We start from the raw sequence: 19,237 nt of genomic DNA, 5'->3' as shown, positions 1-19,237 counted from the left end.
ATAAAGTTAAAAACTGGTTATATTTAATAATAACCCACTGCAATCTTTTTAAATATATTTTCAGATAAAGCTGGACTAAGTCCTGCCATTTCAGATCAAAAATTCAAAATTTTGCTTAAAATTAATAATAGTCCACTGCAATCTTTTAAACTATATTTTGAGACAAAGCTGACCTAACATTTCTTATTCTGTAAGCACAAAGAATTTAAAACCTTCACTGAAGAGAAAAACAGCTTCAAGTACAGAACACTGACAACCAGACACTTGGAAAGAGCACTGACATCCCCAGCAAACAAGTGCTTTACTCTACAGCTTTTTGTTTTCTTTTTTACATTAACATGCAGGCCTGAAGTGCCTCCACAATTTAGCTTATTCATGAAAGCCTCGTCCAAAGGACATGCAGGGAAAGGCTGCACAGAGTCCAGAGCTGCAGCAGTGGCTCAGCACTTCTGTGACACCCACTGCTGTGCTCCTGACCTTTGAGAACTGCCTGGAGGACACTTATACCCTGCAAGGGGCATTTCAGAATTACAAGGCCTTTCCAGAACATATTTCAGCACCACACACTCTATATTAATTCTATAGTGAAAGCATTCAAATATACCTGCAGTAAGGAGAGCGTTTCAGTTAAAGGTGTTTTCTGCCCTGTCTGAGCCAGGTTTTCAATGAGTTCAACATCTTTTTCATAAATCTGCATCACAAAGATCTTGCTTTTACACACTTCAGCTGCTTCTCACCAGCTCCAAGAAAACACAATTGTCTCCTGCAAGCTCAGAACTTCAAACACATTTTCTGTTCTGATTGGTAATTTGTAATGAATTGTATTATAATAAATAAAACCAAGCTTTGTTTTGCTCATGTGTAAAGCTCAGGACTACACAGAGTCCCTGCCAATTTTCCAGGCTGTATGAAACCAGTCACCCCCTCCATGAGATGAGCTGAGTTCATGGTGTAACTATTAGTACTGAAGCTGAATTTCAACTTCAGAGAGACAGCATCTAAAAAAATATAGAGAATCACAGAATCATAAAGGCTGGAAAAGACTTCCAGGATCATCAAGTCCTCCCTGTGCCCGATGCCCACCTTGTCCCCAGCCCAGAGCACTGAGTGCCACGGCCAGGCCTTCCTGGGACACCTCCAGGGTGGGCACTCCAAACCTCCCTGGGCAGCCCCTGCCAGTGCCTGACCACCCTTTCCAGCAAGAAATTCCTCCTGATGTCCAACCTGAGCCTCCCCTGGCACAGCTGGAGGCCGTTCCCTCTCCTCCTGTCCCTTGTTCCCTGGCAGCAGAGCCCGACCCCCCCCGGCTCCCCCCTCCTGTCAGGGGGTTGCAGAGCCAGAAGGTCCCCCCTGAGCCTCCTTTGCTCCAGGCTGAGCCCCCCCACAGCACAGCAGCTCCAGTACAGACACACCAAAAAAAGTAAGGGGAAAGCCTGGGACTGCAAGAAATGAAAGCTGAGAGCAGGCAAAAGCAGTGGGAGTGTGACAAAAGAAATTCTAAGGAGACACTCTGTGAAGTTTATGTTCTTCTGTTTTTGATACCTGGCACATGGACTTGCAAGGCCTATCAAAAATAACTTTTTAGTACCAGCAGCAGAGCAAGCCCAGAAGTACAGCAGCAGCTGGATGTCCTGCATGCCCAGTTGTCAGCACAGCCAGAAGAGGCCCAGCTCTGCCCCTGCCCTGCTCCCAGGGCACCAGAGTGACTCAGGCTCTTCACAGCCACTCCACATGGCAGCACAACTCAAGGTGACGCAGGACAGTAGGAACCATTTGTTCTTCCAGAAGGAACTGCTGAATGGATGCCAAGTTGGTATCATGAGTAGAGTTTAAAGTTAATATTTCCCAGCTTTAGTATTTATTTTTTAAAGTGATGACTTGATTTTTGCCTTTTTACTCCCCAGGGATAACATCACTGATTTTGTCACTGTACCTCAGCCACTTCATCAAAAAAAAGTCTCCTCCAAACCAGAGCTCTTCAGTTTAGCACTTCTGAAACACTTAAGAACACGGGTAACATTTGCCTTGAAGTTTACAGTAGTTTAGTTGAAGACAATGTGTGTTTGTCAGTGCTTTGTATCATATTTTACCTGTCCATTTACCACGCAATGCTACTGTGCCACAGCACACACTGCACACTGGATAAATGAATTTTCTTACCCAGTTAGTCCTACAGAAAGTCTACAAGTTCAGATATTTATATGTATTTCTCACTGCCAGAAACTCCAGCAAGTGCAGCTGAGCTTTTTCATTTTCTCTGTCCAGGAGCCTGAATTGACACAGACCTTATAAAGTAAATTATCTGAACTCAAGTGTGTTACCCCAAATCCATTTTTCTGGGTCCATTCAACCCAATCAGATGAATATAAGCATGAAAACAAGGATGTTTAAATGGGGATAAAATAACAGGACCAAGCTCTTAATTCAAGCTACATCATAAAACACCCCCTTTGGTTTTAAACCAACAGGAAAACCCCATTGGAATCTACCACTTCACTTCTGCAGCTTGGATTTAAATATATCCCAAGGTCTTCAAACTACACCGAAGACCAAAACATTCAAGTTGCACAGAGAAGGTTTACTACAATAACCCTAACTTGAAAATAAAAGCTAAAGTTATGGAAAGTCTATGAATAAAACCAAAATTTGATTTTATGCTGCTGAAATAAGCTTTGAAAGGTCCTTTGGAATGGAAGAATCTGGAAGCATGAAAGCAATACAACCTGACACTGGCTTTAGGCTGGAGCTCCCCCACTGCTGTAATTCAGCTGGAGCAGCTGCTGGTGTCTCAGCTTCCCCTGCCCAGTGTCCCATCCCATTCCTCCTCTGGAACCAGCAGCTGACTGTGCACATGCACTGTAGCTGAGGAACTACCAAAATTCAGTGTTCAATCAGATCAGCTCCCTGGTGCAGTTTGTACCACAGGAATCAGCACACAGAGCATGAGAACCACCTCTCGTACCAGCCACCAACCCTCTGGGCACCCCAAAGCCACTGGGAGAGGCACATTCCCTGGCCCAGGGGAGCTGCAAATCCTGCCCAGCAGAAGGTGCCACCTCCTCCACCCCTGGTGTACATTCCCAGGCCCCCCTTGAGCCAGCACTGGTAGTCACCTACGATGACCCAATAATCAGTGAGTGATCCCAGCAGAAAACTAACCCTACCAAAACATCTATCCAAACAAAAGTGGTTATTCATTAGATCACTTACCCTGCATCACACAGAACATTTATATACAGCTCCAGCTGGATGTCTCAGGCATTGAAGCCTTTCTTTCACCCCTGCTCTCCTGCTCCTTTCACCTCCACCCAAAGGCAGGATCTCACCCGAGCTGAGGATCAGCTGCTGTGGAGCCAAAGCCACGTTAAACTCATCCCACCAACCCCATCCCACCACCCTGCAGGGAACAAACACCCTGGGGAGGCCAAGGAGAATGACCAGAACAAGACAAGAAGAATTACAGCTCTGAAAGCCATTTTTCCCTCCTCTGCTCTCCTCTCCCCACAGGAACATGCTCTGGGGACAGCACTGGGCAGCTCCTCAAACAAACCTGTTGCTTGGCTGCAAAAAGGTTGCCAAGTTTTCTGGTTTGAAAATCCATAAGAATAGATAGATCCTGCGATATAAGAAGATGCATGAAGTTTTGACTGTCAGAACACAAAGCATTTGACTCCACATCCCTTCTCTCACCAAACTAGATTCCACCACTCCCCTCAACAGACTTTACCTAACAAACCCCTGTTAACTCCAAGGAAGGTTCCAGATGTACATCAAACATTTGTTGGGCAATTGGCTCAGGCAGGATGTTGTGAAAAGTTGTAGCTCAAAGCTGTAGTCTGTCTACAAAAAAAATACTGTATTTTAAAGGCAGCTTTTCTTAAAAGCATGATTTTGTTCTGCTCTGGTCACACTCTAGTAATTTATAAATTGATATAAGACAACTAAACAGAAAAGCAAGAATCTTTTCAAGTTTCCCACCAAAACTCAAAAGGTAGCAACTCTGCAAGCACAGAAACTTTATCACAGAACAGACCTTACAAGCACACTGACACACAATCCCTACAACTGGCATTGTCCAATTACTCTTTACTGTATTGGTATTTCAAGTATTGCAAATGCCCAGATCTGCCTTTATCTCTCACAATTTGACTCAGAATGAACAGAAGAAGCTATTTGGAGCTATCCCACACAGTGGACAGCCCAACTAGAAAGGCGTTTTTTGACTTAATATCAATTTGTAAATCTATGAAAAGAATTTCACAGAACCTGCTTTCAGCTTTAACCTATCTCTGATTACAATTCTTAAACAGTAACTTTCATGCAAACACTGACTTGTCTCACAACCCCATTATTTAAGTTAAGAACATACAATAACTAAGTGGTAAAAAGGTTAAATCTAGCAAAGCAGTGAAAATGGACGTTTTAACCTGCTTTCCCAGAAAGAAAAGCTCTGGGTTACCACACATCCAGCCAGCAGGAAACCATGGGGAGGAAAATGGTTCTATCTGCAGGTACATCAAGGGCTGTCCTTTCCCAAGCCCAAGATTCTTGTGGATCATGCATTTTGGCACAGCCTTTCCTTTTCCCTCTCCAGACCAGTGATCAAGTGCCAGCCCCACTTCTGGAGCAGACAACCATAAAAGTTTCTGCTTTTTTGGGGGTGCAGGAGGCAAGTTTTTTGATATTTCTTAAATAAGAGAAATCGTTGGGTTCCTAAAAAGAGGCTCCATGCAGGAGGAAGGGAGGGTTGCTGTTTATTTGTAGATAATATTTCATGCCCAGGTGCCCCAGAGCACAGCCCAGGCACAGCTCTGTTCCCTGGTGGACAGCCTTGTTTGTTGTGGATGCAGGCTCCACAGGGCTGCTGTGGATGTGCCCTCTGTTGTAGGTGAACAGGCTCAGATATCAGTCCGTTCAAGGACATTTAAAAATTGAATTCCTGACAAGTTTTGTGAAAATGGGTCAGTGCCCGGGGGAAAGAGGGACAGAGACCTTCCCACCAGCTCAGGGTCTGCTGCTGCCAGAGCATTCCCAGGGCTGGGTCACAAATGCTGCATGACATGGAAAGCACACAGGTGACCTGACAACCTGCCAGTCTTCAATTCCAAGCTCCCAATCACTTTTTTTTTTCCTTTCCTCTTTTCCTACTGGACTGATAAGCATGGGAAGAGATCTGGTTACAGAGATGAAGCACGGCTTTTACTTTGTGTTTGTCTCTAAAATGTTGCCTGGTTACCCCATAAACTATCATCAAACACTTAGCACTGTGAAGTGACTTGTGACAAACACCTCTAACAAGGGCCAACAGGAAGAGTGACAGGCACAAGTTTGTTTGCTGGGACCTGCCACACCAAATATTCCCTGACACACTTATGGTCACCAGGAGATTCCTGTTTATCCTACACTTCAGTACTTGTGCAATGATCTCTCTGTACAGCTCAGTCACTCCTTCCCAAAGACAGGGCAGTTTGCAGGAGCTGTTTTGCCAACAGTCACCCATCAAACACCCCAGGGACCTTTGCAGAATGCAGGGAATTTGCTAAAGTCGACATTTCAAGTTTTAATACCCAAATTTCATCAAGCCAGTACTGACTGTTTAAGGACACTGAACCTACACATGCCCAAAGCATCTGATGCAATCCATCCAAAGCAGCTGGAAAGTATCACTGTCAGGTTACTCTCCTCAGGAGGTTTCAGGTGACTAAAAGCATGGAAACATCCCAGGTATCTTCAAGAAAGGTGAGTAGGATCATTGCACTATCCTTCTGAAAGCTGGAAGGAACCTCTGGAGGTCAGAAATGATCAAGGACACACTTCAGGGGAATCCATCTCTCTTGGTGCACCTTCAAACTGCATTTCTCTTTTTCTTCTTGCCTTGCCATCATCAGCTCATTTGTATGTTGAGTGGATTTTACATCCAAGTCTTACTCTTTGAAACTGCCAAGCAATGAACTTGCAGAAATTCTCACTTTGTCCTAAAAGGTGTAACACAGTAGTGTTATACCAGAAGTAAGATCAAGTTCAGGTGTAGTCTGCACCCAGTGGGTATCCAGTAGTTTTAAGGTTCAGGATAATAATATTTATCAGCTTTGCTTCATCAGTGCTCAGACACTTTTTCCACAGAACACTGAGAGCCCCCAAAGCTGGCTCAGACATCACTCCATGGGGAATTACATCAACCCTCTCTCTGCAGCCCAACACCCTCCACTTCAAAGCCAAACCCTAGAGTGCTGCTTTAAATCAATCACCAATTCCCAGCTCTGTCTGTTCACCTGGTATTTCCCACATGGAATGACACAGGACAGACACAGCCAGTGTCTACTACATTTCCTCTGCCCAGAAACCAGCCTGTCTGAGAACTGTCGGGCTGAGCTGCCACTGGTCTGACAAACCAGTATTTCACTCCTGCCTCTTTCCTCACTTTGCCTAATTACTGCAAGAGATCTCCAAGCCTGTAGTGAAGGGCTAATAAAGCACCTTTTCACTGTTGGAGGGGTAAACATGCTACATATGTTCCAGTGAAGTTAAAATAACAAAAGGGGGTTTTTTTTGAAGAAAAAGAGTGGTTCTGTCCCTTGCTCTGGAAGATGTGAGATTTGAGATAAATCCCAGCCACGCTCCCTGGCTGAGGGCATTAAGTTAATAATTACCAGTGAAGCATAGCAGAGGTCACTCAGAGCCCAGTCATGGTTCACCCTGTGACTTGGTACAGTGACCCACAGCACTGAACACGGGGATTTCTTGCGTGTCTGCACCAGATGAGGTGACCACACTCATTGTTCACTCACCCAGCACAGCCCCAGCACAGCACAGGAGGAACCAGCCAAGCCATGAATTGAGGCTATTTTAGAAATCACGAGTGAGGCATTTGCAACATTAGCCTGAAATTCTCTGAATTCCTAAAGGAAAAGCTATGACGTTCTCGGCATTGCCAGCCAGGGCTGAGTCAGCACAGAAGGACAAAACAAACTGGACTATGTCCTGCCCACCCAGTGAAACTGGGGGCAGCTTCTCCATCACATACCAGAGAGAATTTGAATTTTATTTTATTTTCAAACTCATTAAGCTTGAAGAAGCTGAAATATGGTTTAGTTTTCACTATCAGTCTTTGACCACCTTTATTAACCATCACTGAGAGAAGCTTTAGTAGGTCTAACTTAGAAATTACAACAGAGATGCTGCACTTGTGAGCAGCAGTTAATGGGTAACACATTGCTGCCCTAACAAATTCAAACGGGTCCAGGTTTATTTATCCAGCCTTTTGAAGTGGGGGACAGCTGGAGCTGGGATGAGCAGAGCACACGAGTCAGCACAGAAAACTGCCCCATGCCAAGGGCAGCTGAGATGTACAAACAGCAACACATGGAGAGGGACAGAGCCTGGCCTGTGGGAGTGCTCCCGATGTCCCCAGCCCCCGGGGACAGGCACAGCTCTGGGACTGACCCAGTGTCCCAGCCAAGGGCTGGCTCACACAGGAGGGTTTCCTGCAGCTCAGCTCAAGGCCAGTAACAACCCATCAGGCAGCACCTCCCCACACTGCTCAGCTGGGGCTGCCAGGACCTGCTCCCTCACAGACCTTGAGCTTCCGACACAGACACGTTCCTGATTTGTGGCTCCCAGGAGAAACGAGCAGCTCCTAAATCTACTCAGGCCACCCCTATGCTTGTATTTCAATTCCTATTTCCATTCTGCTTAGCAGTAACCTAAGATTAGTAGGAGCTGGCAAGCCAGAGGCCAGAGAAGGTTTATTTGGACTACAGAGCATTCACCATAGCAGTGGTTTCCATCCTCCATCAATCCTGCTGAAGTTGTTCTACTTCCCATGTAGTATAATTTTGTTTAGACAAAGATTACACTGTCAACTGAAACAATGATTCAAGGAGGTCCTTTAACTGTAAGATCTGCCATTTAAGCTCACTCATTTAACTTTTGCTCTTCTCCTTCTCAAACAAATAAGCAAACACAAAACACTTAACAAAACTGGACAGAAGCTTACTTTCACTCCAGTGGCCTCTTTTCCAACTCGTGCCTGAACTCCACGAGTTCGGAAAGACAACAAATATGACAGCAGTACAGAGCCAGGCTTTTTAACTTCAACACCACAGGGGCAGTGGTTTGGCTTTTTGTTCAGTCCCACACAGGACAGGACCTGGATCACCTCCCACATCACTCCACCACCACATCCACCAGTGATTCCAACACACCACCCAGCAATACCCACGCTGAGAATGTGTAAGCATTTTCCTGATGGATATTTTCTCAGTCTCATAGCAAGCTTTTTGACAAAAATGGTTATGTGACAATACTTTCAGTCACATATTTGCTGCACGAACTCCTTGCACCTCTGCTCTTCAGCACTGGGGTCAAGTTACTACCTTTTCCAAGCACTGAGCACCATAAGAAGTTCCAAAGCACTTTCCCAAGAGAACATGCAAAAGCCACTGTTAACAGCCTCAGGAGAGAAAAGCTCATGAGCTTCCCTCACTTTACAGCTGAGGCCACCACATGAACGTGGAAAAGTTCAGCACAACCCACCTCATGTGCTGTGTGGTCAAGCTGAACATTTGTCTACAATTAAGATTTGGAGGGGGTGGGAAGGGATATCTTGGATGAGACAGTTCAAATACTAAAATCCTTTCCTCAAAAGACTCAAGTTGATTCCTCTTTCTTGTATTTTAAACACAGATTTGGTTTAGGCTTGAGTCTGCATAGTTTTTAAAGTTCAACAAGTCAGAGGACAAACACCACATTCCCACCCTCTCGTGCCTGAATCACCACTAAGTGCTCAAACTCTATTTCAGCACAACAATTTGAAATTGCACAACATAAATCCATCCACCAGCTTTTAAGGAAGAGTCACAGGTATATTCAGACCTCCTTTCCTTTGGAGGAAAGGTGTTGACCTTTAGCTCTTTAAGGTCAAAAGAACTTTTGTTCACATGCATTTGTGCACAAACACAGGCATTTTCCTCTCCCCTTTGCCATCTAAACATATGCATCATATATTCCTTACATTATTTACGGGGGGGAAATCCTTAAAATCCCCTTTTCTCTCTCTCTTGAGCGCACAGCTCTGACACAAACATAATTCCTGCAAGTCCAAAACACTACCCAACCTGCAGTTTCACACAGATATGCTGGTGACTGAAGGAATCCTTCCCTCAGAAACCCTCACTGGTTACCAAATGCCTTTGATTGTTGTTTTAATACTATTTCCATCAATAACCAAGTGTATATTGCACTAAGGGGGGGTAACATCTCCCTGTTGAAGCAGAAGGGAAAAAGGAGCAGCACCTCCCCACCAACAACCCTTCCCCACCCATTTTCAGCACCTAATGCCACCTTTCTTCCAGCCAAGTATGTGAAAAACAAGGATACAGGAAAGAGGATAATCACTCTAGGAATTTTTGACCCAGTAACTACTGTGAACTCATTCCTGTACTAAAGGCAATGTTCCCCCATGGCTTTGTGAAGAAAAACTAAACCTCATCTTTTAATTGTATTTCATTTGAGATGCTGAATGTCACCAGGATCAACTTCTGCTTTAAAAAGAGATGCAATGACATTTTACCAGTTGCCTCTCCTTGGCCTGTTGAACACTTCAGAAATACCACTGAATACAGACTAACTAAGCTCCATGTACTCATAATAAACTAACAACTGTGCCACAGTTTCCAAGTGCCAAGAGCTTCCAAAAAGCCAGTGGCAGCAGATTGCTGCCCTCCTACCTGTCCCCTCCTGCACAGGGAGGGGCACAGGAACCCATCCCACCCCAACCCTCCAGTGTTAGGAACACACAGGCCATGACCATTTCACTCACATCACTTTTATGCACAGGTTACAAACTAAAGTTACTCACAGGGCAAGACAGACCACACAGAATTGGAATCAGTATCTCACACCAACAGCAAGGACCAAAAATAGCAAGTAAGGATGATCCCCACAAGACTTTCATGTCAGCCATCAGATTCCCCTGCAATTTCCCAATCCATTAACCTCAGAATTCATGTATTTCTCACACAGCCTTTCAGCCCCCACTATATCTTGAGGCACAGACTAGCACACTTCAGCAATGCTGTTACAAAAATTGCTTCTTTTTGTTGTTTTGAACACGTCATCTGCAAATCTCCAGTAATGACTCTTTGTTCCTGCATAGGAAGAGATGGGGTGGGGGAAGATCACCCTCTCCCTGTGCCACTTCAGATTTAGACCTCAGTTACATCTGACCTGAATTATCATTTCCTTACTGAGTTTTATTCATTTTGGTTGTTTTTCCAACGTGTCCTGTCCCATTTCCTCTGCACCCAAAGCAGGGCAGGGCAGGGCTGTACAAAGTGCAGATAAAGAGAAAATCATAGAACAGCTTTGGTTGGAAAAGGCCTCAGAGATTCCAACCCCCTGCCATGGGCAGGGACACCTTCCACTAGCCCAGGTTGCTCCAAGCCCTGTCCAACCTGGCCTTGGACACTTCCAGGGATGGGGCAGCCACAGCTTCTCTGGGCAACCTGTGCCAGGGCCTCCCCACCCTCACAGCCAAAAATTTCTTGCTAATATCCCATCCCCCTGACCTCTGTCAGTGGGAAGCCATTCCCTGTGTCCTGTCTCTCCAGGCCCTTGTTCCAAGTCCCTCTCCAGCTCTCTTGGAGCCCCTTTAGGCACTGGAAGGGGCTCTCAGGTCTCCCCAGAGCCTCCTCTTCTTCAGGCTGAACAATCACAGCTCTCTCCATCCCTCTGATCCTCTTGGTGCCTCCTCTGGTCTCTCTCCAGCAGCTCCATGTCCTCCCTGTGCTGTTCCCCAGGGCTGGAGCAGCTCTGCAGGGGGGTCTCACCTGAGGGGCAGAATCCCCCCCTGCCCTCTGCCCACGCTGGGGGATCAGCCCAGGGCACGGGGGGTTCTGGGCTGCCAGAGCACAAGGCCAGGGCATGTTGAGCTTCTCGAGAAGCCCCAAGTCCTTCTGCTCAGGGCTACTCTGACTCCATTCCCACCCAGCCTGTTCCTGGGCTTGGGGTGTATTGTCAGTCTAGGTATTACAAAAACAGAAAGAATGTAATATGTTGTACTATATTGTTATACATTTACAACCATGGCTGATGGTTGCATATAGATCTGGTTCATCCCTACAGCTCCCACTCAGGCAGTAACAGCTCCAACACCACTAACACAATTCACACCCCCCATGCACAGCAGTGCTCTGTGGGTCACATGGAGCCTCACATCCTACTTTAGCCTCTTGGACACTCTGAGCTACAGTTCTTCACACCAAACTCGTTTTTGCTACCCTGGATAACAATGTGAGCCAAGAATCCCCTCACAACACCCTCTCTGTCCCAAGCAAGACATTTATAACAAGAAGCATAAGCAGATGAGTGCAGGTTCCAGGGTCTCCAAACCATAAAAAGCAGAAACAATGGACAAGATTGGCCAATCTTTAACCAGTTCTTTGCCTTTTCTCACACTGCAGTTACTTACAAGCCTCTGGGTAGGATCACTGTCAAATTTTTGGAAAGCTGCTGCTGATGATACTGGTCTCCAGACTCCCAAACCTGAGCAGGACTCTCAGAGATGGCACCCACTAACTCACATCTGGCTGCTTTGGTAGTGAATGTTTTGTGCCAAATGTTTCCATGCAGCACAGTCCATCAGCTCTTCCACTTCTGAAATTAGGAATTTGGTTCTTGCAGCTTGCTACCATCATTTTTCTGTTTACCAACCTTTCAGTTTGGGAGTGATTCCCTGGTATTTTCCTCAAAGGATCATTCCCAGCACGAGAACTTCCCTGAGCAACTTCACAGCAGACACACAAAGAAATAGTCACACTTTTTTTCTGCTTTTTCTGGGTTTTCCTTCTACACATCACCTGATGGCTTTACCATCCCTCTGAAAAAGCCCCAGAACAAGAAGAATTTTAATGCCTCAGAGTAATGACAAAGCCACGAGCTTTTAATCACCATGAGCTATGAAACAGTACTTAAGAAGCACAAAACCTTGCAACTCTGAATGGCTGGGGAAGGCACACCAAGTCTGGCAGGAGTCCCTAAGCAGCCAATACCTGAGAGCAGGTCAGGACAAGAGAAAGGAAGCTGGAGACATACTGAGATATAAATTGGCATTGTGTTGGTGATGTGATCCTGGGGTCAAAGCCTCTCACCAGTTCTCTCCACTTGCTAAGGGTTGAACATCACTCTGCTGCTTATTGCTTCCTTCCCAGAGTATAACAAAGAAATAGAAGTCAAGAGGATGGGGGAGGAAAAAGGAGCTCCTGCAGTTGCTGGCAGCAGCAGTTATGGCACAGCTACACGTGGTTCAGCCCCCCAGAGGAATGCAGACACCGGTGACAAACACCAGCAGCACCCAGCAGGGCTGTCACAGGCCAACGTGCTGTCAGGATCAGAACACATTTAAGTTTTTGTTACATCCAGGCATTATTGCCTGTGCATGTCAGCTGAAGGCTTAAGCCAAGCAGAAGCGAATTATCCATTTCACAACTACCTAGAAATAAAAGGAGTTTAATTTCAACTAAAGCTTTGCTGCAGAAGCAGGTGCTGGGCTGAGTAATCGCACGAAATGATTCATCTCATGAATGATTTCCCAAGTTGGATGCACTTAGGCTTGAATTCCTGTCTGTAGGCACAGTCACAATTCAATTATGAGGCCAGCTTGCATAGCAAGTTTTAAAATTAAAAGTCATCCCCGAATGCCCAGAATATCAACCAAAAAAAACCCATGGAACTGGCTCCTCTGTTCAGAGCTGCACTTCAGAAGTGGGGAGAAAACAGCCAAGACACACAAAAAACCAAGAATTCTTTATGTAATTGTCACTCCTGTCTCATTTTTAAATAGAAGAAAGTTACTGAAGTTAGACAAAAAAACAAATTATGTCAACCACTTCAAGTAACACTTCTGAGCAACTGAGCCTTAAGGAGAGAGTTGCTCACTGTAAATATCATCATCATGCCTAATTAAGTGCCCAGCCCTGAGGCTGAACCCCAACAAACAGGGATCCAGTCACATTTTGACCCAGAGAAGGCCAAAGGTCAGTATCTGTTGTCAAGTACTAACTGAGCATTAAACTTTTCCAACAATAACAAAAAAAAAATAAGAAAAAGAAATTATAGGGTACCATAACCTAGTTCTAGAAATTAAGTTCAACTGAGTCTGTCCACTAAGGACTTGCTACTGATGCCATTCACAGATGGCCAAGCAAGGTGCAGTCATTTAAATCATGACAATATGCTCAGTCTCTGGAGCACACAGGTTTAATGTCAAGAGACAGAATTGAAGAGCAAGGGGAAGGAGATGGAATATTGCAAAACAAGTTCAGCTGACAGAAGTATTTCTCACTTTATTTCAAATTCAAAAATAATGAGGCAGGAGACTGTTTCAGTTTTTTTCTACTTCATTTCTTGCTTCAATAACCCCTTTCCCTCCCCCAGCCACTGTATGTTACACTCCTCCTGTACACAAGCCAATCTCGGTGCTAATGTTACTGCTGCCTCAGTATTTATATTCCACACAGCCTGACTGGACAAAGTGAAAACCCAGAGCTCGGAGTGTAACAATAAAGAGACCTATAAATCCTTGCCATGACATTTCCCAAGCAGCCAGTTCTGCTGAGATGGTTCTCCTGCACTTTGTAACCAGTCAAAAAGCCTCGGGGACCCCTTTTGGTAAGTCAAGATGTAATGAAAATACCAAGAACATTAATGGCATATATATCAGGTTCCACATATTCCTCACACAGAGAATGTCAGCCATCACTCCCAGGCTTTTTAGACTCAGAGCAATTTTTTCCTCTTCCATTTGAAGATTTAATAGGCCTTTGAAGAAAAGAGTTGTCATATTTTAGTTTCGATTCTTATTTTCCGTACCTGGGGGTGGATATGCCCCCCAAGGGAGGACTTAAATCAAGATTAACTACAAATATGGATCAATATGATGTTTTTAAGGGAGAAGTATTGCACCTGTAGGCAGTTCCGGCTCCTCCAACACCAAGTGTATTACGCTGTTTCCGATAAACCTTCTCTGCAACAGGATTAAAGGCAGTCCCAAAATATCAGTGCTAATTTGGTGCTCATCAAGATGTCCTCAGGGAAACAGGATAAAAAGGAGAGACTAAGCATAATTATACCAGAGTAATATTGGCAGCCAAGTTGGTCTTTAGTAGCAAAAAGCCAACAAGTTTTCCCTTAATCTTTCTTCTAAAGCACTTTCATACCAATGAATAAAGAGGCATCATAAAACAAAGCCATACTTCCTCTAGAAATACAGTGGGGAAACTGGAAGGGAGGAGGGAAAAGTGAAGTATGGTAAAGGAATATAGAAAAATTTATTAGTTCTGCTTTTGCACAATCAAGTCTCCCTTGCTGGTAAAATATAGTCACAGATGAGCTGTCAGACCTACAGAATTCATTTCCTTAAAGAAAATCCCAATCTATGACAAATTCTTACTGCCAATAATTTTCAGCAGGACTGAAGAACACCAGCAAGTCTTGCAAATTGTATTACCAAACAGAATTAAGGTCAAGGGATTAGGACACCAATTCCTTATGACCATGTCAACTGTCCAGGAGCTGTGAAAAACTCAGCCTAGCACTGTTTTGTGGAGCCAAGGCCAGCCCTCCTCACTGCTGGGCTTGATTCCTGCCCGGGGCCAAGCAATCCATCCCCCCTGGAGCCTCTGGGATATGGGCACTCACTGCTCCAACATCTCCTTAGGGAAATGAAGGGAAAGCACAGGAGGAATCCACTAAACCACCTGTGAAGTTACACCCTCCTACCGCAGCCCTTTGAAAAATAATGACACGGGGAAAGAGAGGGGAAATCCAGTATGTAAAGCTGAATTGCAGGTTATTATCTGTGCGGTCAAGGCACTGGGTAATGAGTCTTTTCCTGGACAGAAATCCTGACTGGCATAACTAGAATGCAGTCTAAGTCTTGCTTGTTTTAAATAAGACCACGTTGAACCCAGGCTTTAATACAAGCCTCACAGAAAAGGCAGCACTGAGATCGAGCCATGAGTGAGTTTTGCTTTTCCTTGCAAAACTCGCCCCAAATCCCTGGTGAATCACAGCTGCCCCCTCCCCAAAGTGCTCATCTGCAACACTCTGAGAAACAATTCTGCTCCTCCCTCTCCTGCAGCTCACACCAATTCATTCCACCTCCAGGGAACACCATTCCCTTTCCACCACGGCAAACTTGGCTCCTTGGATGTGTTCTCTGCTCAGAGCTCTGCCCCTTTGCCCTCCGTGTCTGACGAGCCCTGAACCTGATTTCCAGCCCATTGTTCCCCTCCCCAGAGGGCAGGGGGAGGTCTGACCTGGGCAGCCCGAGGGGCCAGAGGTCCCCCCAAGACAGGAAACTCTTTAAGGGGCCAAGAACAGAGCAGGGTTTGATGGTTGGCAGTTCACAATGTTTCCCTACAGGCTTTTCCTACCAGAGAGCAGAAGGGCAGGGATCCATTTATACCTCCAGTTTAACAAAATGGAGTGTTTCCAGCAATGTTTAAGACAAGGAGTAACTATTGAGATCAGCAGTTTCTGCTCACCAAAAAACCTTTCTTTCATAATCTAAACAGAAATCTCCATTTTCCTGTTTAAACGCAAATATTATTTTATTTATTAGCAGAAACTGGAAGTTGAGCTGTGACCATCCATGCTCTGAACTAAATACATAAAATCATCAAGACACTGAGTGAAACTTTACTCACTGAGCCCGATTCTCTGCACAGAAAAATTGTCTTTTAAGAAATCAGATTGCTCTGACTCACAGCTCTGGTCCAGGTATCCTGTTAATCACTGTAAACAAAGCTCACAAACACCCAGAAAATGAGTAGTTTGTGATTAGCTGCAAGGAAAGTAAACATGATTATACTGAAGAAAACACCACTGAACCAGCCAGGAAAATCCAGCCAACCACTTTCATTAATCCAAATTAGTGGCCAAGATATTTCTATAAGGGTAAGGTCGTATTATCCAAAGGAACTGCATTCCTATGGTTTCAACTTCAGGTTTGAATCCTAATAATTAAACTTCAGATGTCAAGTACTGGAAACACAAGTCATCCATATCAAAAGCAGCCTATGAATGTACTGTAACAGCAACACATGACTTGTAATAACACTGGAAAAACTCATCTCCCCCACCCCTCTCTTTACCAGCCCATCTCTATCTCCCAAAGCAGCTACAAACACAGATAAGAACTGTAGAACAGTTTTATAAATATGTGTTAGTAACTTATCAGGAAAAGCATTTTGATCAAGGATTGCACTGCAAATAAATGCTTGCAGAGATCTCTGATGATTTAATCTGAAGCATTTTGATTAATCCAGATACTTCTTGGTATAGAGACCTATTTCTACCAGCCAGAAGTTTCTGATCCACCTTTGCTGTTTCATTAGAGACTGAATGCCTGGTAAAACATAAGGCACAGTTAGAGGATTAAAGACATTTTGTACATCGTGTTAGTTACTTGGCTGGCAGGGAAAACCCATCTCTCCTTACCCTCAGCAGCTGACCTTGGGTTGCCACTGCTGATCAGAAAATAAGTGGAATAATGTGATGTACTTAAGAGTAAACATATAAAGCTATAAGTACTCAGCAAACTTCAGGAAAAACTAGGAACCAGTATCTCAGAGGAGCTTTCATGGGACTGTTCCCAGTGGTCATTTGTAACGAAAGACACTGCATTTGTGTTTACATGAGCAAGAATGTATTTCAAAAAGTGCTGTCTTACCAACACACAGAAATATGCATTGTTTGGCAGCTTATGGGCAACAAAATTCTTACCCTGTCACAGATACTAATGGTGAGGTCACAAATCACATCAAAAGCTGAGACTATCAAAGGCACTTCATATATCCAAGATGCTCCCTGAAAAAAAATTCTTACATATATTTTAAAAAACCTGCTACTGTTAAGACGAGCATTATTTGGTGCTCTAGAAAACCTCACTTGTTTTAACTGCAAGTTTTATTTATATGGAGATTTCCATTCAGTTCCCTGATGTGCCCAAGTGTCTCTCTCTAATCAGGGCCCATCCAGAGGCTCTGGGAGCACAGAGGGACCAGCCTGGAGCAGGGTCAGTGCCAGGGCTCTCCACTCACCCCACCTGATACAAACACCAGTCACCCTCACCACAACCCATCGTTTATGTCTGTTCCAGAGTTTGAACTCATCCTTGCAATGCAACTGTGGACACAAACCATCAGTGAGAAGTCCAGGGGCTCCTGCAAACACTCCCTAAAATAAACAGGGAGTAGCTCCATACAGGTGAAGGGCACTAGAAACACAGATTTAGTTAAGCTTAAACAAGTTATTCCCTAATGAATGGATCTCATTGCATGGGTTTCATCTGTTCTTATTTCAATCTATGCCTTCATTCTTTCAAATGAAAAGAATTCAGACTATCGAGATCAAAAAGAAAGCAAACACAGACAAAGAGTTGATACGAAATATAAACCTCCATGCACGAGTAAGGAAAGAAAAGAGGCCTGTAACCAAACATATACCACTATGTCAATTTTTTTTAATTCCATCTTCCAAAAATAGGAGCATCTGTCCATGTAGCAAGATCCCCAGAGACACGAATCAGTACCAGCAGTATGTGAGCAAATATATAGAGCACCTGCAGTGTGGTAACTACTGACATTGACTTACTTTTTTAGAGGACATTTGTCTCAAGAACTTCTCAAACGTTCTTGAGATAATTTCAAGAGATACTGTGCTTTCAGAGAGGGAGGCCCTTATCCACAAACCACTTGAGACTGCTACAATAAAATAATCTTAAGGTTTGCTCTGTTCTTCCACATAGGGTCGTTATTAGGGGTCCTCTGACCTGAGCTGTTAGAGCTGTTCCTGTCAAGAGGTCAGAGTTTTTCTTTCACAAATACATGTGAAAACAGAGTCCCAAATATCCACTGGGAAGCAGGACAACTCTTGGTGGCCCCAATTTGCTGCCTGTCCCTGCATCACCCCACTGTGACAGCCCAGCTGTCCTGGGGTGAAAGAGCACTCGGCAACCTGCAGTTTATTATTAAGCAGCCCCAGAGACAAAGTCACAACTGAAGAAACAAAGACTGATGTGACTTATTTAAAGGCATAAACTGCTTTTAAAAAAGAAGATTAACATTTAAGTGGTTGGTTAACCTGGTAGCAGAAACAGCTTTTTCTCAGTTTGTGTGAACTAGGTCAAACAGCTTTTACCTTCCTTCCAGACCATCTACACCTACAGCAGAAAACACAGACCTGTCTCTTTACACACACTTTTCTACATACAACATGCTGGTGTTCCCATATCTGTAAACAGGCCCCTAAAAGGAATCAATATCGGATAGTATGAGCTGTGTTTCCAAAATACTATGTCAGAAGTGCAACTCTGCAAGTTCGACATGAGTTTGTTTCAACAGATTTAGATGGTGTCAGATTCAGTTTTCATGTTTGTCCAGCACAAAATTAAAGCCAAAATTCAAAGCATGAGCCCCCCACTAACTCACTCTCTATTTTACTACAGACATGACACATATCAGTTTGGAGGAAAAAAAACCTCCTTCAAGGTTAAGCATTTCCTCGACCTCTTTTTGAACTCAAACACACTGTTGTTCCATTGTCACTTCAGATTGTCAGCTGCCAAAACAACACTTCTACAGCTCTCCCTTTTCAATCACACTTCTTTCACTCTTCCTTCATCCAAAGCCAGTGCACTCGCATCTTTTGACATGAATCTTATCCCTTCTTTTTTTAAGAACAAAGTATTTCAGCTACAACTTCCAGAGCCCAGTCAGTGTCCCTTTGCTGCTGCGCCCCAGCGAGTCACACAAAGACCGTTTTCTCCCCCTCCCTTTAAGCACTAAAAAAGATTCTGATTGCGTTAGAAATTACTGTGTAGCTGGATAAGGGTTGTAGGATCGTTAAAGAGTTGCCAATTAAGTGTTAAGCACCAATTAGCTGGCCCTTACCTTGCAGCATGCACCTGTAGGCAGACTCGGAGATCGCATAGATGTGCGGTGGCATCTCATGGCGCTTCTTCCCTCTGTACATCTCAATAATGTTTTCTGAATAAATCGGGAGGTTCTTGTAAGGATTTATAACTACACAGAACAGCCCTGAATAGGTCTGGGAAAAAAAAAAAAAACAAACACAAACATTTCTGTTAGTAAACAGTATTGAAATAGAGTCATAAAGAACAAAAAAGCTTTTTTCACAGGTTCTGTAATATTTATCTTAAAACAAAATTGAGGTC

General features: G+C 44.3%; 1 protein-coding gene across 4 annotated transcripts in view; it reads right to left on the bottom strand.

Annotated features, from left to right (window-relative positions):
- MYH10 (myosin heavy chain 10) overlaps positions 1 to 19,237 on the bottom strand; it is a 99,346-nt gene that overhangs the window by 66,805 nt on the left and 13,304 nt on the right. For all 4 annotated transcript variants that reach the window (XM_027742271.2, XM_027742273.2, XM_027742272.2 and 1 more), the window contains exon 2: positions 18,954 to 19,110. In XM_027742271.2, coding sequence (XP_027598072.1) covers positions 18,954 to 19,110 — 157 coding nt within the window. The remainder of the gene's footprint in view (positions 1 to 18,953; positions 19,111 to 19,237) is intronic.

This window comes from Pipra filicauda, unplaced genomic scaffold (assembly GCF_003945595.2).
Source record: "Pipra filicauda isolate LSUMZ 115617 unplaced genomic scaffold, ASM394559v2 scaffold80_size11013439_pilon, whole genome shotgun sequence".
Taxonomy (NCBI): Eukaryota; Metazoa; Chordata; class Aves; order Passeriformes; family Pipridae; genus Pipra; species Pipra filicauda.
Note: the sequence above shows the minus strand (reverse complement) of the source record. Positions and strands in the feature narration are given on the sequence as shown.